This window comes from Dermacentor silvarum, chromosome 10 (genome assembly GCF_013339745.2).
Source record: "Dermacentor silvarum isolate Dsil-2018 chromosome 10, BIME_Dsil_1.4, whole genome shotgun sequence".
Classification (NCBI taxonomy): domain Eukaryota; kingdom Metazoa; phylum Arthropoda; class Arachnida; order Ixodida; family Ixodidae; genus Dermacentor; species Dermacentor silvarum.
This window is the reverse complement of record NC_051163.1, coordinates 107053543-107078111: the sequence shown is the minus strand read 5'-3', so window position 1 is coordinate 107078111 and position 24569 is coordinate 107053543. Positions and strand designations below refer to the sequence as shown.

At 46.5% G+C, this 24569-nt stretch overlaps 1 protein-coding gene across 1 annotated transcript in view; it reads right to left on the bottom strand.

The window, feature by feature from the left end:
- Positions 1-2068: 2068 nt before the first annotated feature.
- LOC119466431 (protein NEDD1) overlaps positions 2069-24569 on the bottom strand; it is a 31479-nt gene continuing 8978 nt past the window's right edge. The window contains exons 3-6 of the mRNA XM_037726944.2: positions 22995-23108; positions 20758-20895; positions 13091-13320; positions 2069-2277 (exon numbers count right to left, since the gene is read on the bottom strand). Coding sequence (XP_037582872.1) covers positions 2103-2277; positions 13091-13320; positions 20758-20895; positions 22995-23108 — 657 coding nt within the window. The 3' untranslated portion in view covers positions 2069-2102. The remainder of the gene's footprint in view (positions 2278-13090; positions 13321-20757; positions 20896-22994; positions 23109-24569) is intronic.

Below are 24569 nucleotides of genomic sequence, written 5' to 3'. Positions count from 1 at the left end.
AAGTGGCAAAAACGCCGTCAAAGCACGTGCACCGGGCGCAGTAGGCAGAAAGTACAGCTGCCCATTTATCGCATCGGTAAACAACTTGCAGATGCCACAGGGCACGCGGCAGCTCGCAGCGCTCAAAGAAACACTAAAGCTGATGATTCCTTCTATACAAGGAGGATGGGGAAAGGGCCTCTCCCCCAAAGCGAGTCTCCTCCTCACACGCGAACCAGGTGCCTTATCTTGGAGGTAATCTGCGGCAAGTGCAAAGGTTGAGCCGAGACCATTGGTGCTTTGATGCACATTGTGTTTCCGTTAATCTAGAGTTGGTGGCTGCGTAATCTCAAGTTTCCAAGACATGGTGCAAAACGTTCGCTCATGTTGCAGGGTTCATACAGGTTTCCAAGGCAAAAATTCAAGGACATTCCAGGAATTTCCAGGACCTGTCACAGGTTTTGAAGGACTCAAAATGGCATCCAAAGTAGGATTTCGTTACCCTAACATTTACAAAAATGACTAGTTTTATTGCACTTGCAATAAATAAATGTATATCACAATTATAATAAAAATGTCTAGCCTTGAGAACTTTCCAAGTTCACAACAATACCGAAAAAAAAAAGTTCACAAAACACAATGAATGCTCCCAACAGCTACTCTGACTTCTCCAGTATTAACTGGGCAAGTTTACCGAACATTTCCAAACCAGTCAGTGTAGTCTTGCTACACATCCATTATACACTAAAACCCCGCTGTTACGTTCCCGGGTGCTGCGTTTTCCCGGCTGTTACGTCATTTTCGGCCGGTCACGGCATAGCTCCCATAGGACCCAATGCATTGGTAACCCTGCTGTTGCGTCGCAACTGTGGCGTTCCCTCATCGTGCGTTGCGAACTGTCAGCCCGAGCGGCCATGTTGACTTTTCGTGTCGCTTGGATTGATGGCTTGACTGACGATGGGATTGGCCGTCCAAAGTGCCCGGGGCAACACCTATGACGTATTTTCGGTTTCCACCAGTAAAAGCATGGCCTTTGAGATCCGCATTTGCTATCTAAGAATGGTGTCTGACGCGTTGAAATTGGTTTTTGCGAATCGATGTTCCCTATAAACATCAAAAACTGAGAGCTAGGCCAGTTGATGTGGCTCCATCTTAAGAAAACATTAGCGCAAAAAAGACGTGGTCGAGCAAGAAACGACAAACAGTGCCCGTGTTCGTCGTTTATTGCTCGTCCACGTCTTTTTCGCGCTAGTTTTCCGTAGTAAGTCCAAGGGCGATAACGCTGTCGCCGCGCGCCATATGCTGTATGTGCGAGTGAAAGCGTGCGAGGGGAGCAGACAACCGCAGCTAAATCTCGTGCACGCAACAAAGAAAAGCAGGGAGAAACCACGCCTTCTTCCATCGCTCTCTAGGCAACGGGGGGAGGGATGGCAGGCGGCGGCATACTTTGGCATCAATTGCGTACTGCGCGGCGGCACAAGGTCGCGCGGGCCGTATCTTGAAAGCGATCTGCATTAGGGGCAGAGTCTAGGCAGTGTAGGTGCGTAGGCGGCTCGTAGCTTCGTGCCTGTCGTGTGTTTTCGGCGCTGCGTTTAAGTGATAGAACGCACGCAGGTAACATCGCTCACGCCAGTGTTTCGACAGCGAGTGCCCGTGCTCATCGAGTGTGACGTGTTCATGTTTGCCTGTGCGCGCCGACACCGTGCTTGTTTACAAGTTTACACGGACGATAAAACTACTATCCATACTTTGTATAGCTGTCTACTAATTTGCTATCACAATCGATGCTTCGGCTTTCGTGCAAACTGCGACTTTTTCAAATGTAAGAATTAAAATAAAATTGTGTGCAGTTCACGACTACTCTAATTTCTCAATTTTCCCAATTTCTCGGCTCTTGCGTTTTCCAGCTCGAATTATGTATAATTCAAAGTTTCGTGACATCCCTGCAAAATTGGAATTACCGAGCTTTTACTGTATTGCTATCTACACGACTGTGTGGCATGACGGCACAATTTTTGTAGGTGTGCATGTGACAGCTTGCAGTGAAGAGATGAGCGAGACACTCGCACATGTCATGTTAGATGCCCTCACCTGCTCCTCTGCCTGTACACTGTGCATGGTTGCTATGGCCGTGACAGGCTTGGTGTGGGCACCAAGCACAATGGTGGCGACTGTCGGGTGTTACGCAGGTCATAAAGGTAGACACGCCCCGACGTAGCCCCGCCAACCACCCGCTGGCCATCCGGCAGGAATGCCACAGACTCCAGGGCTTCTGGTGTCTGCACGAATGCCTCCTCCCTGGACAACGCAACACAAAAAACAGTTAGAGATACCCATTTCATTCTCGGCAGGATGGCCTTTCAGAACAATGTGGCCAGTACATTGCCAAAGTTTAGCATTCGTCCTGCAATGTCCTGTAATATCCTGTATCGTCCTGTAATAACAAAAGGAGACAACAGAGCTTGTCTGGTGCCATTATGTTTGTCAGTGGTTTGCCAGATGCAAGATGAATTGACACCAACTAGCTCAATTTCTCGTGGCAGAACTCCTGCACTTTGTGATGCAAGTACTTCTGCAGTGAACCTGTTGGCACTAGCAATGTCCGATTTTACTGGCTTTTCAGTAAAGCGTAGGACCACGATTTCTCAAAAATGATATCCCGAGGTGTTACGTGCCCAAGTCACACTATAAGTATGAGGCATACTGTAGTCGGGGACTCTGGATTAATTTCGACCCCCTGGGATTCCTTACCACGTTCTCAATGCACGGTAGACAGACATTTTGCCTCCCATCTCAATGCTAAAGCCACTATGCCACTGCATCATGCCACGATTTTTCTTATTTGGCTTTTACTTGCACACTGCAGTGCATGCTTCAACTTGAAGCATGCTCGAACTCCAACGGTGGCTTTGAAGTAATGCCTATGCCTGCTATGCTGCGGACCAAAGTTCGATTCCTCATCATACCTTAATTTTGCGTCGGTAGATATTGTTTTCCTTCCAATTTTTTATTTTTAGCAGCGTCTCTGAAGTGGCAAAAACATTTTTGGAACTTAGTTCTGATAATGGCAAATAACAGCAAGCAACGTGTCATCACAGCTGCTTAACAGTCGCATCTGATGCACCATTGGATTGTACATATAGACGGCTTACACTGACGTCATCCTAGGTGCCATGTTGTTGAACCAGCACGGCGAGCAGCTGCATCCGTTAGTGTCTGGTGCGGCTCCAACACAGCAGGCAGGGCAGGGGCCTCACAAGCTTTCCTTCCTCCATGGAAGTTACCCACGGCAGTGAATATGATACACTGATGTCATCTCAACTCAATATTGGAGAACTACAGTATAATGTTGGTGATACGATCATGAATGATATAAATTTGGGGATGATGCGAATTTTTCAGAAGTCCCGACGCACATCCACAACATGGTAAATTTGACGTTGCGAACCGTTTCTCACACCGCGGCGGATGATACAAACAATTTTAGCCACTGCGCAATCCCGAGCATGGAGGCTCTGGCCTTCCTGAGGAGCCCATGAACTAGCTCCCCACTCTAATAAAGTTGTCTCTCTCTCTCTCACTCTCTCCCGAGTTCCTCTAGTGCCAGACACTTGCTGTTGCGAGACAGACAGAGCGGCCGTGTCGATGTGCTGGTCGCATTCCTGCTGCCAGGGCAACCTACGTCACTACATCACATTGGACTTCCGTCCGCCTCAAGTGCACGTGAAGCTTTTTCAAATGGCTCTAAAAAAGTGATCTGATCCCTCAGCACATTCTTGTTCATGGCTTCTGTGGCAGCATGGTCCCTTGTTTTCTTTTCTCATCCATGTCTTCTCTATGTCTAAGTCATCTGTCTTCTTTGATCACTTCTGTATCATCATACTGGCTGAATATAGATCTAAGCATCGCAAGTTTCAAGTTCCATTGTGTTGGAACCTCCAGCAATACTCCACTGCTGAGCAGACTGGCTAATCCACATTGTTTGAGAAATTTGACCAAGACATTCCACAATCCGAAAGCTCTTGTGAATCAAAGCGGCCACTTCTGCAATGAATTCCTTGGCAAAAGTGTAGCGGAGGACTGTTCAGCAAATGGGTGCAACAGTTCAATCGGTCATAGGGCTGTAAAGCACAAATACTGTTCATGCCCTAATGTTCACGCCCACAATAATAATCATGCATCGGCTCTCGCTTATGGCTGCCAGAATTTCAAACCTGAGCTGGCACATGGCCTTTGTGCCAAGTTCTGCAACTTTCTTACTGCTGTACAATGAGGGAGAATTACTCCTGCATCTGACGCCCACCAATGTTCATTAGTTCTTCGACTAGCTTCACAATACCATAGCCCCTGACGATATAGAGCTGAGCGCAGAAGGATACTATGCTAAGTGATAAATTTTCTTTCACTGTTGCTGGAACAAGTGCACCTTGTGCATTTTAAAAACTTCAGTATACTTGCGATTTCTGGACATTCCACTGCTTTAAAAGGTGTGGGGACACTCGACTCTCTTGAGCCCCCTTATGTTGTTTCGCCGCATGGCTCTTGCATCTCCTGTAATTGGGCTTCACCGAGTAGCTGGGTGCTGCTAACGCCACCTAACAGCGGATTACTCAGGCGCAAAAGGGACTAGCCTCTTCCTCTTCAGCTTGGTGTAGGCAGCATGCACGGTCCTTCTCGCAAGCTGGCTGACACACTTCATAGGACCGTCCTGAGAAAGGCTTCAAAGCGGGACACCGGGATGGACGAACACAATCGTTGCAATGTGCCATCGTTTGAGTGACCATACACACAAACGATTACGTGTTGGTGTCTAGCTTGGGGGCAAACATATTCGCTCGATATCCTGTCGCGGTTAGTTGGACTCCCGCAATGCGTCTGCACCTGTCGGCATGTTAGTCATTCGGCTACCTGGCAATGATGTATGAAAGCTGCAATAAATGCCCTTGTGATTGTCTGCAGTAGCTGTGTTGTCTTTCCTTTACCCCAAGGGCATGTTTCAGACCCTACAATGGGTGCCTTTGCAGGTGTGAAGGGCCACACTTTAATGAAGCATCAGCAAGGAAGGACTTGCAAGCTATCATCGCACATATCCGACAGGTGCCAGTGTGTCACTGTCCACCACAAGATCAAACTTGTCCCACACGACACTTTGGCGTCGGATTCTTGCACCAGTGTAATAGCGACCCTCTCAGTCCACCACTCAACGGGTGGACTGAAAGACCGTTGTCGCGTGCTCCCCGCATGCCAACCGCGCACACACACCTTCCATGTTCTCCCTGCCCGCCACACACCGTCCCGTGCCTACTAATTTGCAAGCGCAATCGATGCTTCGGCTATCGGGCAAAACTAAGACTTTTTTTCACAAGTAAGCATTAAAATAATATTGTGTGCAGTTCAACACTAACCCCCCCCCCATTTCTCAAGTTTTCCCGTTTCCCGGCTCTTACGTTTTCTTTTTACGGTCCCGTGAAAAACGTTATCAGCAGGGTTCTACTGTATAACGATATATCGGTTATAACGATGAGTTGACTTGATAGTACCAACTTATGCATTAGGTCTATGAGAAAAAGTACTCATATACGATGTTATTCCCCACATATCAGATATAACTATCACAATTTTGCTTCTGCGCAGCGTTTTTCATGCAGAATAATCGTGAAATTTGCGTTCCTAAGTTGCCCTTAATTGAGGTGGGGTAAAAGTTTGCCTAGGCGAGTTCGTATCTGCCGCCATTACTGCGCAGCGCATCCCACCCGTGCACTGATTGCAAACGAAAGTCATGGAGCATGCCACGGAGAGCATCGCAAGTTGGCGCAGCATGCACAAGATGGCGCCAGCTGCTTTGCATCTGCGTCGTGGACTTTGCGTCTGTGTCGCTGGAGGTCGTGCGTGCATCTAGAGAAGAGAAGAGGGGGAAGAAAGCGATAAGCAAGCAGCGCCTACGTGGCCTACGCTCCCTTTACAACCTCCATCTCTCAGCGAGTGCGGAAATGCGACACGCAAGTAGTGGGAGGTGCGCCGACAAAGCGCAAAGCTGTGTCTCTCGAGACGAAGCTGCAAATTTAGCAAGACTCAAAGTACAAGCTCACGTAGTCGATGATATCAACGATCATGAAAACCAGGAGCACCACGATCATGAAGACTAGAAGCAGCGGCCATGCCGATCAATGGAAAAGGCGGGCTTCGTGCGCCCCGACGAAACCTCTATGGGCGAAACCAGCACGGTGGAGTCCGAACTCTGGGAGCACGTCACTACGGACGATCAAATACTGTAGGCGGTGCTTCGATGGAGGAGTTTCTGAGTGCTGATAATACTGCCTCGTTCTGCGAAGAGAACTCCGACAGGGCGATAGTTCAGACAGAAGGCGGTGTTGTGCGATGTCGTCGATCGAGTCGCTCATTGATTTCATGCACGCTAAATTATGCACATAGTGGTTGCAAATCCGAAACTTCTGCGAAAGCAAGTGCAAATTTCTGACTATTTCAGCGTGCCTAACGATTGATACGCTATTTAGAGATAAATAAACGCTTTATTTTTCACAGCCTACTTTCTACAACGTCGATATTTTTATCGCAAGTGGCAAATTTGGTTTCAGGACTGCAAAGATGTATTCGCATTTTTATTTTCGGCAGTCCAGATAGAGAGATGACTGGTTATAACGAACGAATTTTTCGTTCTTGATATCGTTATAAGTGGACTGCACTGTACATGCTCTTTACTGCCCCAGGCACATCCGAAATAGCTCTGAAGGCCTGCCAGTACACTAATTAGGTGTATCGGTGCTCATACTGTCATAGGAGACAGCGGGTGCACGCGTGTATAATTAAGGAATACATAATTATAATTATAAACACATACCATGTCCCGTGAGAATTTTCACTTCGAACTTGTGGTATGCTTCACCGCGTAACACTACTGTATTGAGGCGAAGCTGACTTTCGGGAACCGGAATTACGCAACGCGTCGTGCTTTGCGAGCTTCGAAGCCACTGGCGAGGACCTGACTGGCGAGGATTACAAAGGCGGTGTTCGGCGCCATTGCTAAAAGCAGCGAATTGTTTTAATGAAAAAGATGGCACCGAAGAGCAAAAACCTTGGAAGCCAATGTAGCAGTCGCTAGGTCTAGCGTTGCCACAGTGGTGGCTACGGCTCAATGGAACTGCGTGCGAAAGCGCCGGTTCGAGGCGGTGTGATAATCAAAATGGCGGCAGTGGTGGCTTCTATTAATCCAGTTTCGGACCTGCGGTCATGGCAAAAACTCCTGGAAAATTGGACGGCGGAGGTTTTTGTCCGAAATTTCAGATATTATACTGTTGACTATGGGGTACGTGGTGGTGCCGCGAAGGCGTCCGAACTACCGGGCATGTCCGAAAAATGGGGTGTCCAGAAAATCTTCCGTTGACTGTATTTACAATTTTATGCATTCAATTGTCATTGTGGGTGGCATTCATGCACCCAAAAGGTATTCAGTTATAACAAAATCTTATCGCATCCCTGCCTACGCAATAACATACGTCGGAGTAGAACTGCAGTGCAAGAAACTCCAGTCTCCTCCAAGCGTACACTTTACACAAGCGTTACAACAATCAACGACCGCCTAATTGTATGTACAGCTGCACCACCTAGAGGCTGTCAAAGGTGGGAATTAAAGATTTCAAGTTATCAACCAATGACCTACCGGATTTACTCGAATCTAGGCACACTCCGATTCTAAGCCGACCCCCCATAAGTTCGAAGCCAGAAAAAAAAAAAAACTTGCCTCGAATGTAGGCCGAACAAAAAAGCGAGGACAGCATTCGCAAGATAAAACAGCATTTATTAAATATGAACATGCCAAGCTCATTCTACGCCCCCATCGCTGCTAGCCACGTCGCTATCTTCCATCTTCAAACAGTGCACTATTTTCAGTACCATCAAGCGCATTAGAGATGCTGCCCTTTTTGAAGGAGCGCACGATCAGTGTTTGCCATCACTGTTGCGGCGCACGCAAAAAGCATCTCCCGTGGCCCCCTCCAACGACGGACACTTATCGATGCCTAAGTCTCGCCCAGCTTGAAGGTTTGACAATGCCTCTACAGCTCCCACAACTACCAAATTTACTCGACTCTAATGTGCCCTCGATTGTAACGTGCACCAGTTTTCCAGGACAACAAAAAAGTCCTTTACAGTACCGTGCACCTCATGCTTTCAAACAGAAATACAACTTTCTGTCATTTGGAAAAACAGATTTCCTCCCGATGCACTGAAGTTGCGATGAATAAAAAAAGTCAGTTTCGCCCGAAAGGCGAAGCATCAAATGCGATAGCAAATTAGTAGACCGCTATACAAAGTAAGGATAGCACTTTTATCGGCCGTATAATCTTGCAAACATTCGCTTACTTAATAAATTAACAAGCACGGTGTCACGCGTGCGCAAGCAAACATGAACACATCTCGCTTGTTGACCGCAGAAACGAACTGTCAAAACGCTTGAGTGACTAAGCGCAGCGAGCGAATTGACCTTCGTGCAAGCATGCCCTTGCTTCAACGCAGCGAGAACACGGTGCGCCGCAGACTTTCCCCGTCGCACATTGCTTTCAAGATAGGGCCAAGGCGATCACCGAAGTGGATCGTCGCAGATTGTGTCCTGCTTCGGTCCACTGAAATCGTTCCGCATTGCTTTGCTGGCGAAAATCCTCTCCTGTTTGTGCCAGTCCCGCACGCAAGTTTCGGATTCTTCGAACGCGCGTGATGCGGTCCGATTTCTTTCCGTCTCCGCACACATGATCACTTTCCTTTTAAATGCGGCATCATGATCAACTCGGTACTTCATGCTGACAGAGCAGACATAGAGAACGTGAAGACAGATGGTAGACTATTGCCCAAGCACGTGTACTGCATCACACGGAGGAAGCTATGGTAGCTAGGCGGCCATTTTGAAATGCCAACGGCTATATGGTAATGCAGATGTAGGGTCGTGTTAAAAATGCATGTTAGATTCGAGTAAATGGGGTATTCGTTAGAAAACGGCACTATAGTGGCATCGCCTGTTTGGTGCCATTACGATAACGCCACGCTGCGCGCCGATGCTACACCAAACTGATACGACACCGGTCAAAATGGCGATGTCTCTCGTGTACTTCAGTTGGCTACTGGCACGGCGAGTAGCGGCTGCGATACTGACTTTTGTAGATGGCAGACTATGCACCTTATTTATCAGTTTCAATTATAAACCGGCGAGTTTTTTTAAATCCTTGAATCTAAACCGACCCTAGAGTTTCGTATATGATTTGAAAAAAACTATCAGCCTAGATTCAAATAAATACGGTATGTTATTTGCATGCAGCATAAACTAGTACAGTAAAACCTCGATAATTCGAACTCGGTTAATTTGAAATTTTGGTTAATTCGAAGAATTTGAGCGGTCCCGTTATTCTCAATGCAAATTCTACCGGATAAATTGAATGGCCCGCGCGGCTCTATTCGGATAATTCGAAGTTTCCGGCTAGTAGCAACGTGCGGCGGTTAGGTTAGGGCGCTCCGTACAGTCGCCAACCGATTTTCCGAGCTCGTGGGGACTGAAAAATAGTCCGGAAAACTCGTTCGGCCGAAAAAAAAAAAAAAGTTATTAGTGTGGCGTAAAAAAAAATCTCTAATAATGCCCTGCCTCATACGACGCTTGGAGGGGATCGACTTGCTTGGATTTGCGCAGCAATGACGTCTCCGTGTACAGTCGACACGAACGTCACCGCGTTGGCGAATTCCGCCAACGGAGTTCGCCATGGAGATCCAAGAAACAATCTTCGCACCGCTTAACTCTCGCGAAGGTACAGGAAGTAGCGCCGATCACTGAGACATGGGTCTCCGAGACACCTGCTCAGTGTACACGCCACGTTCAAAATAGCAACCGAAACTTGAGAAAAAAAAAAACTAGATGAATTAACACGCGTGGTGTCAGCGCGCACGAGCGAGCGCGGCCGCCGCAGCCCGCAGCGAGCGAAGGTTCGTGCGGTCTATCGCTGCAACGGAAACTGAGCGGCGAGAGCACAGCGCATACAAAAGGTCAGAGCCGTCTGGAGATCGCTTTCAAGATACGGTGCACGCGAGAAACCGCTCCGGCGCTAAGTACGCCGTTGTTAGAAGAGTAGAAGTCGTCCCCCCCCCCCCTCCTCCCATACCCCCACGGCCTTTCGCAGCGTGCGAAGGTTCGTGCGGTCTATTGCTTCAACGGAAACTGAGCGGCGAGAACACAGCGCATACAAAAGGTCAGAGCCGTCTGGAGATCGCTTTCAAGATACGGTGCACGCGAGAAACCGCTCCGGCGCTAAGTACGCCGTTGTTAGAAGAGTAGAAGTCGCCCCCCCCCCTCCCATACCCCCACGGCCTTTCGCAGCGTGCGAAGATTCGTGCGGTCTATCGCTTCAACGGAAACTGAGCGGCGAGAGCACAGCGCATACAAAAGGTCAGCGCCGTCTGGGGATCGCTTTCAAGATACGGTGCACGCCGTATCTAGTCGCGTTTACGCTCCGCCGTGCGTTCACTCTCCATGAAAGCGCGCGTCCCCCGCACGCTGTCACCCGCACATACGGCGGGCGCGCGGCGATGATTTTATCGCCCTTGGACTTTGTATGAATCCTCAAGGCGGCGACGCCGACGGCGAAAATCCGCTTGAAGTGTTCATATAATTGCTGTCGCAATAAAAAAACACCCCACAATAAATGGTTACAACGATAGTGCTGAGCGCACATACTAAGAAAAAAGAAAAAGTGCAGTACTCTGGAGCGTTTTGTCAGCCAAGGAAGAGCGGGCATGGCCTCCGAGACTGGAGAATTGCGCGAGCTCTATTGATAGCGCGCGTTCCAATCTTGGAGGCTATACAGCGAGCCACTGCCAGTGCAAAATCCAACATGGCGGCCTCCAAGATTGGGTAGCGCGGCTCGGAAAGAGCGATTTAGTCTGCAAAATCGAACTTTGGGGTCTCAATTCGTCCGAAAAATTGGGTGCGAAAATGCATGAACTCAATGGGAACCCTGATGGTGCATTTTTTAAGTCCGGAATATCCAGCAAGTCCAAATTTTTGGAGTCAAGCACCGCCACGCCCACTTTCGCGGCAGTTATCGATTCCGTGAACATCGTCCGCAACTTTGTTGAGTGCAGTGCGGGTGATATTTGTATGCTACGTTTTTTGAGCCAGCTGGAGAGCATGGCACTAGAGGCGGCGAACCAGCGCGCCAAGTAATCCCGCATCGGTGATTACTTTGAGTAATTTTTCTCGGACATGGAAAGTAAAGGTGATTTCTTTTTACAACAAGTTCTTGCTTGTTTTCTTTTTTTTTATTATTCATTTCGGTTAATTCGAAAATCCGCTTAATTCGAAGAATTTTCGCGGTCCGGCGACCTTCGAATTATCGAGGTTTTACTGTACATGCAAGCGAAAAGGGGTTGTCAGTCTGTGTGTCTGCTCTATTTTAGCGTTACATTGATTGATGAACTCATGAGTAGATGTAACTGTAGCATGAAAACAAAGGACAAGACAGAAAGGAAACATTGTGTAGAGACTGGAACTTCAGGCAAAACGCTAATTTTTCATTACATCCTTATTGGGCCTATCTGGTTATAGGCATAAACTATAGGTCTAGAAACATTTTAGTGACACCTTCATTCCACCCATAAATGCCTACTTCAATGTTGATGAGCAAAACCAGAACAAGGTGAAAGCAGGAGCCAACGTTTCGACAAGTGGACTTGACGTTGGCTCCTGCTTTAACCTTCTCGTTTTCCTCATCGTCTTGAATTTCAATCTCCCACCTTCCCCGTGTTTTACTTCGAAGTTGGTGCCTATATTGAATTTTCAGGGCCTAAAAAATGACTTTTCCGTGTTTTGTCCTAGGGTTCTCTTGTTTCTAATGTTATAACCTGTGGAGGAACTTGGGCGAAGGCAGTCTATTATTACCACAAACACTTGGCCGGTGTAAAGGCAAAGTGTTACTAACAATAACAATATTAAAGGTGTTATTAACAGCTTTGTAGCAGACTAGAGCATTGTGAGGAGGGCTCAACTGCTATATGAGATGATACACTTGAAGGTGTCTAAAGCGTGCTTGTGCGCTCACAGCCCGTTTTCTAGCCGACATCATCTAGAAACTAAAATGCTCAGATGCAACTCTGACCCCGAGTGTGGGGCTCATTTTGGTGGCCTCCGGTGGTTGGGCCCACCAGTTTAAGGCGAGATGTGGAGTAGTTTACAACTCTGTAAGTGGGGAAGGATAAAAAGGTAAGCAAGGCCATCATGAACCACTGGGTGGGGCGGGGCCTTTACTCATCACTGGATACGAGCCACGTAATGTGTTCAAAGTGGATGAAGCCGGTCTGTTCTATAGCTTGCAGCCTGAGAAGAGCCCGTGTTCTAAAGGCATGCCAAGTCGGCCAAAAGAGTAAGCAGTCGATTAGTTTTGTTTTGCTGCAAGGGGTATTACACACACACGTTAAAAATCTCAGCTACATCGTTTTATTGCGATAGCAATTATATGGACCCTTCAAGCGGATTTTTGCCGTCAGCGTCGCCGCCGTGAGGTTCCGTGTAAAGTCCAAGGATGATAAAATCACCGCCACACGCCGTACGCGCGAGTGAACGCACGGCGGAGAGCAAACGTGACTTCTTCCGTCACGCGAAAGGCCATGGGTGTATGGGAGGGAGAGAGGGAAATGCGTATCTTGGAAACGGGCGCAAGGGGAACTGGCGACTCAATCTCCCACGCGAAAGGAGGAAAGCGGGAAGGCAGCGCAGAAAGGAGGGGGGGGGCTTCTACTATGCCAGCTGCGTACTTGTACTTTGCGTTTGTACAGAAGTTACATTTTGAATGTTAACTTCTGTATAAAGATTATTCATGTCACTACTCATTGTTTATGAAGTTCTAGAAGTGGCTATTATTTTGAGTTTTAGAAAATGTACACACTGCTGTTTTTGTATTGTGATTTGCTTTGTTTTCTTACCGCTGATATCTGTCTTACATGCTCTTTCGCTCTGTCTGCCTTGTGGCGGCTTCTACCCATGCCCCTGTCAAGCTGTTTATACAGACTTTAGCTCGGGTAGCCAGCCAGAGCAATCTGGTGAATAAAGTGAATTGATTACCTGGCCGTGAGCATGTCAAACAGGACTAGGCGGCTGTCGTGTCCGACCGTGATCACCAGCGACTCGTTGACAGGCGAGAGCGTCAGGTTGCTCGCGCCATGCCGGGGATGCAGGCAGTGCCGGCTCTTCAAGCACCTGGTGCTTGTGTCCCAGATATAGAGCAAGCCATCCATTGCAGTGGTCATGAGCTTGAAGCGGCTGTGTGGTGACCACTGCAACCCAACCACCGCCTGGAAGAAAGAGAAACCGGGGCTTTAGCTATGCGCAGAAAAAGTGCTCCTCAACCTTAGGGAAACTTTCCCCAGATTTAGGGATTTCAAGCACTGAATACCAAATGTGACACTGGTTAATACTCCAAGGCATAAAATTAACTGACAAATCGCACCGGTGTGCAATTTGTTGAGGGTGCCACAGGTTTCATCATCAGCAGCCTATTTTTATTTCTACTACCTAATGAAAGTCTCTCCCTGCGATCTCCAATTACCCCTGTCTTGCGTTAGCAGATTCCCAAGTTGTGCCTGCAAATTTCCAAATTTCATCACCCCCACCTAATTTTCTGCCGTCCTTGACTACGCTTCCCTTCCCTTGGCACTCGTTCTGTAACTCTAACAGACTACTATTACACTATGCATTACATGGCCTGCCAAGCTGCATTTTCCCCCATTAATGTCTACTACAGGGGTTCTCAGGTACATTCATCCCAGGGAACCCTGCTAAGCTCCATAAAGTGCCAAGGAACCGTCCCCCCCCCCAATTTAACCGAATTATCGAGGGTATCAAGAAAACAAACAAATGCTGCACTACGTCAACACGCTTTTATTTACTCAATGAATCGTCAAATCTTGTTTCTATTTAGCACAAGACCAGTGCGGAAGCTGAAATTCTCTTCATCTCATGACTGATTAGCGCTAGCAGCGGCGAAGGCCTCGCGACATCCTTCGCGGCGCGCGTTTTCATCTGAGACGCGCTTTGCACCAACGGGCGCACATCCCGATTATTTTTTCGACACTCAGCTGCTCGCCAACAAATTGTCCGTCCATCACGATGTAGCCGGTGCTTTTTATCTTCGACAGCTTTGCACTGAGTAAAAGCGAAACTACTGCTTGCCGCAACCGCTGTCGAACGAAACCGCGGCCGCTATCGACGCGATCATGGACGGCGACCTTGCGGTTCAGAAGGCAGGCGGCTGACAGACGCACCAAGTCAAAACGAAGCTACCTTTCGCTGCAAGAAATGCGGACGAAACTGCGGCACAGAACACCCATACTGCGGTCGCTATCGACGCTGCCATGGGAGGCGACTAGGCAGTTGTGAAGGCACGCAGCCGATGCACGCATCGAGTGAAAATGAAACTATTTGCCGCAACCGCTGCGGACGAAACTGCGGTGGTTATCGACGCGATCAGAGATAGCGACTACGCACTTACGGAGGCACGCGACTAGCTGCGAACGCGGTGTTACGCGTGGCGATAAACACAAGAATAGAGGCTTTAAAGGCACAATTAGGCACGAAGCGCTTCGGCGTTGCTGTCAGTCACGTGCCGCGTACGATTGCCGCTGCGGACCACGGTGCAAGCTGAGGACCACGGCGATGCGGACTGCGCCGCTTCGTTTCGGTTGGACGCTACGCCGTTCTTGCTCTTCTGCGGCGCGCATTTGCGGTGCTCCGCGTTTTCTTTTTTTTTTTTTCCCCCTCCAACGTATAGGTCAGTGCGCACGCTATCGACACCTAACCTATCTACAAATAGGAGAAAGGCGCATGGTGGTAAGTTACTGCCTCCGAGATTCAAGTGCGAAAGCTGAGGCGCGCTGCCCGTTCTCAGAGGTTGGGTGGCTACAAGCTGCTTGCGTATTTATTGCGCAGTTCGCGCGTTGCTGTTACGCACTGTGATGTGCTTTTTGACACTCGGGCATGAGTAATGGAGGTTCTTTGGATCAAGCGCAGCTCATGTTCGCCGTTTTAGACACTTGTCGAGAGCGGGACCAGGGAAAGTTTATCAGTGGCTCGCGGAACCCCGAGCAGGGGCCTCGGAACCCACTTTGAGAACCCATGGTCTACTAGAATATCAGCTACCCCTGTTTGCTCTCTGGAACACAGGACCCCATTGTCTTCCAGTCTCTTAACGTTATCTTTAACATTTCTCATTCAATCGCTTGTTGCATGGTCCTTAACTTCATCTTGAGCCTCTTTAAGGGGAGACATGGTTTGTCGAGGTAATTTTGCTATTTCTTTATCAAATTTGATGAAGCTATACAGGCCTGTACAGTTTCTTCTGCCGATTTTAAATATACAACTATGTTTTCAATACGTCAAGTAGTTCCCGAGATGAAAAATAATTGCCCTCAATTATTTGCTCAATGAATTTTATATGTGCTAAAGTTCTTATAAACATATGGATGCATACTAGAATTCTGAAAGACAGCGCTGCAAACATTTTATATTCGACAATTTTTAGTCATTTTACAGCGCAATGAAGTTCAGTGTTTACACAGGGAATCAGGAGCAGCAAAGATAATTCAAATTTAGAATTTTTGGAGCTGAAAATGAAAAATCTACTGAACAGTGCAATCTCCACACATTTATCTTTGTGCTGCAAAAAAAAAAAAAAAACTTATCTGTAGCTGCCCTAGGTCCAGATATAGGACTGCAGCAAGTTATCAAAGTGGCTGGAAACCATCTTTTCAGCCATATGAGAAAACACAGAACTCTATGTAGTGGTAAAGCTTAAAAATTTGCATATTCACAATGAGAATAGGATAGCAAGCTTCAGGCCTAAATTTCACGGACTGTGAAGGCTGCAATCCATGATGTTTATCTTAAAATACACCTCATTTAACGCTGTTTCCCGATTGCCAGTAACTTGCATAGCGTGCACAGTGAGCACATTTTTGATAAATTGGTTGGTCCGATCACTATGGACGCACGGCGAACTCACGCTGACGCCTCACCGCAGTTTGCACACACAAGCAGCAGCTTGATGGCAAGACTGTGCTACCGCTCACCTTTGTCTATTTTTTACTTCGTTTCATATCTTGCACTTTGCAACAGCTTGCAACACACTCGCTGTCTCCAAACTCAATTGGTGAACATTGTTGCATCAAAAAGTAGGTCCATGGTGTCAGTGGATATGGCGAGAAATATTCGTTTTCGTTACATTTTCGAAAGGGGTATCTGCTGTAGTCTCACTTCTGCTTCGTGTTTTAGATGTGGCTGCAAATTTTGCATGTCATAGCGAATATGGCCACTGTTCGCAATGCTGTTAGCAGCTGACGGGTTTGCTAGTCTGGCGTCGTCTGTTAGGCCTATCGCAGAAAACTCTGCAAACGTGCTTCCAAGTACAGCAAGTCCGGCGTCCTGGATGTACCGAGTCCTTGCAAGGCACCGTTTGATGTTCTCAGCCAGCACCCGTTTTTCAAATTTACGCTTAGAGTGGAACTAGCGACCACACCAAGCTAAAACGACGCATGCTGACTGAGTGCAGCAGACGGAAACACTACTTGGCCAATCGAATGCCGTGCTGCCATCACGTGCGTGAAGCAGCCAATATGAAAATAAATAAATTATGGGGTTTTACGTGCAAAACCATGATCTGATTATGAGACATGCCGTAGTGGGGGACTCCGAAAATTTGGACTACCTGGGGTTCTTTAACGTGCACCTAAACCTAAGTACACGGGTGCTCTCGTATTTCGCCCCCATCGAAATGCGGCCGCCATAGCCGGGATCCGATCCCGCGACCTCGTGCTCAGCCAGCCAATATGAGAGAGTGTTGGTACGTCTACTATGAATTTTTTTTCCCGGAAAGCCTGTGAACAAGGACAGTCAACGGTGGTGGGAACCTGAAGATGAAGGGCCATTCTTTCAAACGAGAACAAGGTGGCTGCGATCAGAAAACTTGGAATGGCAGCTGCACACCACAGAAGGCCATTTTCTTAGCGTTCGTCGGTGAACAGTATCACTAAGTAAAAAATTCTGCTCGCCAATGTGATAAAAAGTGCTATTACGAGTGAAATATTGATTCAATGTGCATGAAAATTTCATAGATCATGCATCAGTCGTAGAATTAAAAACAAACATTCAAGAAAAATATTTTTTTTCTCTCTAAGACTTGTGTCCCCCCTTTAACCTTCAAGTTTTGCCACATATGTTAGTACACGATAGAATGCAATGATTGTACACTTTTCAAGGATAGCGGTAAGCTACCAGTCATAATTTGGTAATGCCTGCTGCATGTGCTCAACCCCCATTTTTATTCTTCCGTAGACTTCCTTTTGATGATTTTGCTCCCCTGTGACTAGGTAGGCAGCACTTCCCCTACCACTTGCCATGGGGAGAATTCCGACATGGAGATTATCACAAATTCAACTGTCATTCATATCGAGTTCTATAGTTCAATAAAAAACAAGTTATTTCAAACACGTTTTTGTTGTCTTCATTGTATATGTTGGAGTCGTATGACATTGTATAGACATACCATATTAACTCACCTAAGACCGCCCTCACGTAAGGCCTGGACCCCGCTATGAAGTGCTAAAGTTTGGAAAAGCGTTTAACTAAGCGTCATGCGCATACAGTCAAACCTCCACTAACGACCCTTTATTTAACGAAATTTGTGATCTAACGAACTATTTTTATTTCCCCATCTTCGTTCCATTGAATTAACGAAACCTCGACATAACGAAATTCTCTATATAAAGAAGTTCGCTGCCAATACAACTTAGTTATATCTACGTTTAACTGTACTCGCATGCTGGTTAATTGCTGTAAGCCATTGCAAGATGGCACTAGTCTGAAAAATCGGCCAGCGAATGTCATCATCAGCAGCCTATTTTTATGTACACTGCAGGACGAAGGCCTCCAGCGATATCCGATTACCCCCGTCTTGCACTAGCAGATTCCAAGTTGAAGCTGCAATTTCATCAACCCTCCCAATTTTCTGCCTTCCTCGCCTGTGCTTCCCCCCTTCCCTTGGCACCATTTTTTCAACTAATGGTCCACCGGTTATCTACCCTATGCATTACATGGCCTGTTAGCTCAATCCTTTTTCCCTTAATGCCAACTAGAATATCGGCTGTTCCCGTTTGCTCTCTGATGCACACTGCTCTCTTACTGTCTCTTAATGTTAGGCCTAACATTTTTCATTCCATCGCTCTTTGTGCGGTCCTTGTTGAGCTGCTTTGTTAACCTCCAAGTTTCTGCCCCGTATGTTAGCACTGCTAGAATGCAACAATTGTACGCTTTTCTTCTGAACAGTGGTAAGCTACCAGTCAGAATTTGGCAATGCCTGCCGTATGCACTCCAAACCAATTTTATTCTTCTGTAAATTTCCTTCTCATGATCAGGGTCCCCTGCGAGTATTAGACCTAGATAAACGTACTCCTTTACAGACTAGAGGCTGACTGGCGATGCTGAATTCTTGTTCCCTTGCCAGGCTATTCAACATTTCCTTTGTCTTCTGCATATTAATCTTTAACCCTACTTTTACACTTTCTCAGTTAAGGTCCTCAATCATTTGTTGCAATTCAGAGACTGTAAATGTGTCAATAGTCAGCCACCAGTGGTTGCACTTGGTTGTATAGCAGTCTGAGCATGGTTCAAGGTTTCAGTCAGTAGCCATAAGCCTGCCTTGTGTAAGGACCACAACAGGCAAAAATTCAGAAAAATATGCACAGGCCTTTCATGAACCAATACATTATTTCCTGAAAACACATCTTTTTGGCACTTGAAAGGACAGCACTGAAAATCTATGAAGGTTGGAAAACACTCATATTTTTTTCAATTTGATACTAAGCGTGGTATTGAAATGCCCTACACTGTGCACTTCACATCATCAAAAATTTTAATTAAATTGTGGGATTTAATGCCTTGAAACTACCCAAAGCTTTAAGAGGGATACCATCGTGGAAAGCTCTGGAATATTTTTGATAACCTGCAGTTCTTTATTGAGCACTTAAATCTAAGTGCATGAGCATTTTTGCATATCGCGCCTGTAGAAATTCAGCCACTGCAGCAGGGTGTCGAACCCGCGACCTCAGGCTGCGCATCAGAGCATCGTAGCCACTGTGCCGCCGTGGCAGGTATTTGACATTATTGAGACGCCATGACACAGAGCGACATTCCTCGATATTGTGTAGCAATAAGGTTGGGTATGATGATGTTGCCGATAAAAACAAGCGGAGTGCTGCGAACAATTATCCTAGCGGCGCTCACATGTGGCATCAGCAGCAGTTGTAGGAACACCGCAAGATTGTTTTATAGCATCCTCGTGCTATCATTTTAGTATGTAGTCGAATCACGATAATTCGAACTTGAAGGGGCCCGAAAATTTGTTCGAAGTAAACGAAGTTCGAATTAAAGGACGGACGTATTTTTTAAGCATTCGAGCACCATAGCACGATGCACGAACGGTGCGATCGTGAAATATCGCGGCACGCAAGCGCATAAAGAGCGCAACTGCTCATGCCGGCCAACGCTCGGTTACCGATAGCGGCAGATAACAAAACTTCAGGGAGCGGACGACACCGGCATGGTGACGGGTGGGCGCACGCGGAGACCGTGGAATGTGAGGGAGGAGGGCGGCAGGGAAGTGGATTTGGCCTCGGCAACTCCACCGCTTCGGTGGCTTCCCTCGCCCTCTCTCCCAACTCCCTCGCAGCTACCTCACCTTCGACGGTCTCCGCGCAGCGTCCGCCGCCGTGCCGGCGCTACCCCGGCGCCCGCATAGCCCGCTCCCTGAAGTTTCGTTTTCTGCCGTTATCGGGAAGCGAGCGTTTGCAGGACTGGGCCTCCGCCGTTGCATTAAGGGGTCTCTCCAAGGGCTCTATGGCAGTGTTGGAGCAATGCCGGTCGGAGGCGCCGCCGCATTATTTGGTGCGCTGCTCGGAGCACTGGCTGGTCAGCGGTATGTTCGAATTAACCGTCGCAGATGCTTTTGCAGTTCGAATTACTGAGCGTTTTCGCCCATTGAAATACACATAACTTTGACGGGACCACAGCGTCAGTTCGAATAAACCGGCAGTTCGAATTAAGCGTGTTCGAATTAATGACATTCGACTGTACTATCCATTCCGCGATATTTCACATGAGTGACTAGTGTACGATGCATCTGGTGTCTGTGGGGCTGACAGCATTGTTGGCACTGTGCTAACCAGGCTGAACAGCATGCCTGGCTTGTGCCAGGCCGCTCACAAATGCTAGACACGTCCAGTGCTAGTCCCGTGAAATCGCAGGACATGTGAAAGCATCTCCAAAAGTAAACGCGCAAGAATGACAACCCTTGAGTATTGACACCAAATTTGTTAGTAGAAACAACTATAACAATAAACTGGCTAGGGTGCCCGAATGCTTGCCAGCAATCTCACTAGGGTTTACATGATCAACCGTCATTTAGCACATACACACAAACAAAAAGATTGGAATTGTCACATCAGTACTTAGTCTGACAACAGAAAGAGGAGCCTTAATGAGCACAGCTAATGCATTGCTGGTTTCTGTGATGACCATAGCTATGGGCAGCACAAAGATGACGGAAAATAAAGAGACAACACGAGTTCACAACAGAGTGAATAATGACGTTCCCATCGGTTTTGCAATGCCTAAAGCCACGGTTCTGCACCAACTACAAGCCTCATGGCAGCGTTTGTTCTCTGGACAATGCATACTCTTACCTTTCCGGTTGGTTCATTGAGCATCTTGGTGCTCTTGATGTCCAGAGACAGCAGGGCCACGCTGCCGTCATATGCCCCGCTCGCCACAAAGCCATCATTGCTGTTGAACGCGATGCACGTCACCTTCTCCTTGTGTGGCTGCAGGGCATCAACATAACCATAACTTTATTACTATTATTCTGTGAATGACTAACAAATCACATTAAATTTTCATCATTTAGATTGTTACAAATCTCTCAATAGTCTACCTATGCGAACCCTCACATCTAGTACACTTTTCACTTACAAATGCCGCATTGTTTCCGAATTTCCCAAACTATTTCTTCCTATCAATAAAATCTATCTCCTGTTTGTTTAAACCAAGTGAGCATTTTCTTTTGTGGTTTTTCCCTTTATTTGAACTTGTTTTATTTACCTTTCACAATTACTTTTACACATGTTTTCACGTCTTAGTGTGTTTTGTTCTATCAAGGAATGCTGTGTGCGGTGTAGCCGAAATGTCAGCTCCGCACACTCTTTTGCTGTCCAAAGCAGTCTGCCGGTGACTGGCACATGACATCGACGCTATGAGTGCCACTGGAGTGGATCTAACTGCTACCACATAGGAAAAGAAAAGGACTGAAGACAAGTGGAGTAAAAATCAGGGGATGCGATGCGCATGTGGGAATCTGTTGTAAGCAAAGCGTTCTTGTAAGTGCAGACATTTCAGTAAACACCAATGTTGCTCAACACTCCTCGCTCAATGGACGTTCCGGTCCGATTTTGTTCACTTCTTTCTCTAACGCTGGCTACTTTTGTTATCGAACTCAATTTTCTGCTGCCAGCTTCTTCACTTCTTGCCTCTTGTTCTGCTTGTTCATTCGGTTCACACACCCACTTTGGGGGATTGGCCAAAAATGTTAACATGCCCAGTGTCACATGACAGGCTGCACATAACCAGTGGCCCCCTAAGTTTGTCTATTCGGGAACATACATGCAAAGTCAGGCGAACAGGCAAGGAAAGCATCACTTTACAACGCACATTCAGGAACAAAATATACACAAGCACACGCAGTACGCACACCTATAAGTTTAGAGAAGCAGTAACAAGTGGATCAGCATTCAGGCCACTTTTCAAAAGTTGCCAGGCCACTGCATCCATGTACATTGACGGAGCTCACGCCACGCCATTCAGTCGAGCTTGTATTGCAGCCTCGCAATTCTAGAGCTGTTCCAGAGCAGTGGTTCTCAAACTTCTGGCTGCCCTTCATCTTTCCTGGACAAAATAGCCACTGTGCTTCGAAATTTCACAAAGTAAGCCAAGCATAAGGCACAGGTCTATGTGTACTGCCAGCCAAATCTATTGGTACATCTACTGAGAAGTCTTAAACAGAAACCTGTCAAAAATATGCTACCCCCTAAAAGTGTACTTTCACCATTACTGAGCTCAAACGAGAAACCCCACTAAAATGGTGACACTGCTGGCAACTTCCTGCCAGTGTGAGACAAAATGTAGGTTTGCAGCCCACTGTGTTATCGTCAACTTGTGCAGCACACACCTGTGTTTACTTCTTGGATACAATTTTCTTAAAGCACGTGTAGCATTTCATTACTGAACAAGATCTGCAGCTGCTCCGCACAAACATCAGAACATAACTGCAATTCTTCATGGAATGCAGTGCAAAGTTAACATTTCCTAGAACTGCTAAAAACTTCTTGACAATCAGCTACATTGTGAAACATCGAAATTTGATTAAATTGAGGAGTTTATCATGTCAAAGCTGCACAGTGAGTAAAAACAAATTTTGGGTTTAGTTAGCATATTTAGTTATATATTTAGCCTTAGAGCATCAGAAAGAGGAGTGGGTGCAATGTTAATAAATAGTTCAAACTCGATATAACGAACCTCAATATAATGAAATTCTCAACTGACAAAGTATTTCACTGTTTATAACTTGTCCAAACACCATGTATTTCAAACTTCAATATAATGAAGAGTGTTTGAACATAATTTCAATATAACCGACTTTTGGCAATAAATTTTTTATTTACAAGTCATTTCCCTGTGTTTTCTGTCTCAATCTTGCACCACCGAAATTTCCGCAAGATTGTAGGTTCCCTGTCCCACGCAGCAGAATACCATTTGGCTTGCACATTCACAACAGCATTTTTTGAAGAGTGGAAACGTTTCATGTGTTCAAAACGTGTTTCGGGGCCCCTTTAATAGTTAAATAAATGATCGTGACGATGACACGTACCCTGTAGGAGTACGAGATCTTTCCATTCTTCAGCAGCTGCACAGTGCCATCCAAGAGACCAACGCACATTGTGTTGCAGTCCTGGTGGCTGAATTGACAACACACACACGGGCCCTGGGAGAGGAAACAAGCTGCACATTCAGGCTCAGTTCTTAAAGCGACACTAAAGGAGCCTCGCCAAATTACCGCACCCCCTCAATCATAACACAACTATGATTGCAATGCGCACCCAATTTGTACGGCCAGAAATATAAAATGCAATGACCCTCAAAACAACAGAACTACTGCATTTTCCAGACTAAAGTCCCCACCCAGTGTACAGTCTGCAGGGGTGTATTTAGGCTTAAAATGAAATGTTTCTTTTAAATAGTCTGTTGATAGCCTGTGGTGGAGAACTTCGGCTAAAAACAATTTTTGTCAGCATGTTTGCAAACAGCATATTTGAAGACCGCATACAGTAGGTAAGAAAAATTTGATTGTCAGCCAGCCTCTGTCATTTGTTAAAATGACTGCTAATAGGAATCAATTCTAGAACCCTTAAAAATCACTCATCTGGGCAGTTAGAACAAAACAGCTACTATTTGAGTATTGTGAGCTGCCAGTATGAGCCGGAAATGTTGCTTGTCGTTAATTTGGATTCGTCCTTTGTCCTGACAGGCCTCGTATGTATTATTTAATGGAATCAAATTCTCATTAATTCAACCATATTTGGCCGCACATCAGTTCATTCAGACAACTCCCCGAGCTCACCGAGCGCCGCAAAGGTGCACTGCAAACGAGCAAAAACAGTTCAATTTGACGCGGCGGCGGTTCGACTCGGTCATGTTTGTGCAAATAATTTCTTCAGTGAAATGGACATCAGTGATTCGGAAGGATTGTCCAGAAAAGGCTTTTGCATCTTATTCAACAATAGCTTCGAGTACTGAAAGATGTACAACTTACACTAAAGTGACGAAGAGGTTTTGTTCACCCAGAAATCCATGGACTAGTAGCTCGCTGTTAAAGTCAAATGATTAAAAAAATTGACCTCCATAAGAAAGTGAAGTCTCAACATTTGAATCTTGCATTGAAATCCCGGTTCAAGAAATATTCTAAAACGTGGTCTTCTTTGTTAAGGCGTGCTAAACGCAATTACTATCAGGATCTCAAAAAATCCAAACATGAGGCTCTGCTGGCAAATTGTTGAACAGTTTCTGAACAAAACTGATTATTTAGAGACGATGTGATGCAACATATACAGATGCTGTTTAAATAGCAGATGCACTCAGTGATCATTTCTGATCTACAGATACGCAACTGGCATGCGCTTTACCTGACACCTCGGTGTAGTCATTCCTTTATTTGCATCCGACGACTGCAGACAAGTTCAAGTAATCGCATCTTTGAAGATTACCAGTGCAGGTTCAGACTATATTAATCCTTTTAAAGGGAAGTTTATTTCGAAGGAGATATCACCGGTCCAGGCTTTAATCATTAAATTGTTCACCGGTGGGAGTTTTTCTGAGCCATCTTAAGGCTGGCAGAATTGTCTCTGCCTTTAAGAAAGGTGACCATACTCAAAAGAACATTATAGGC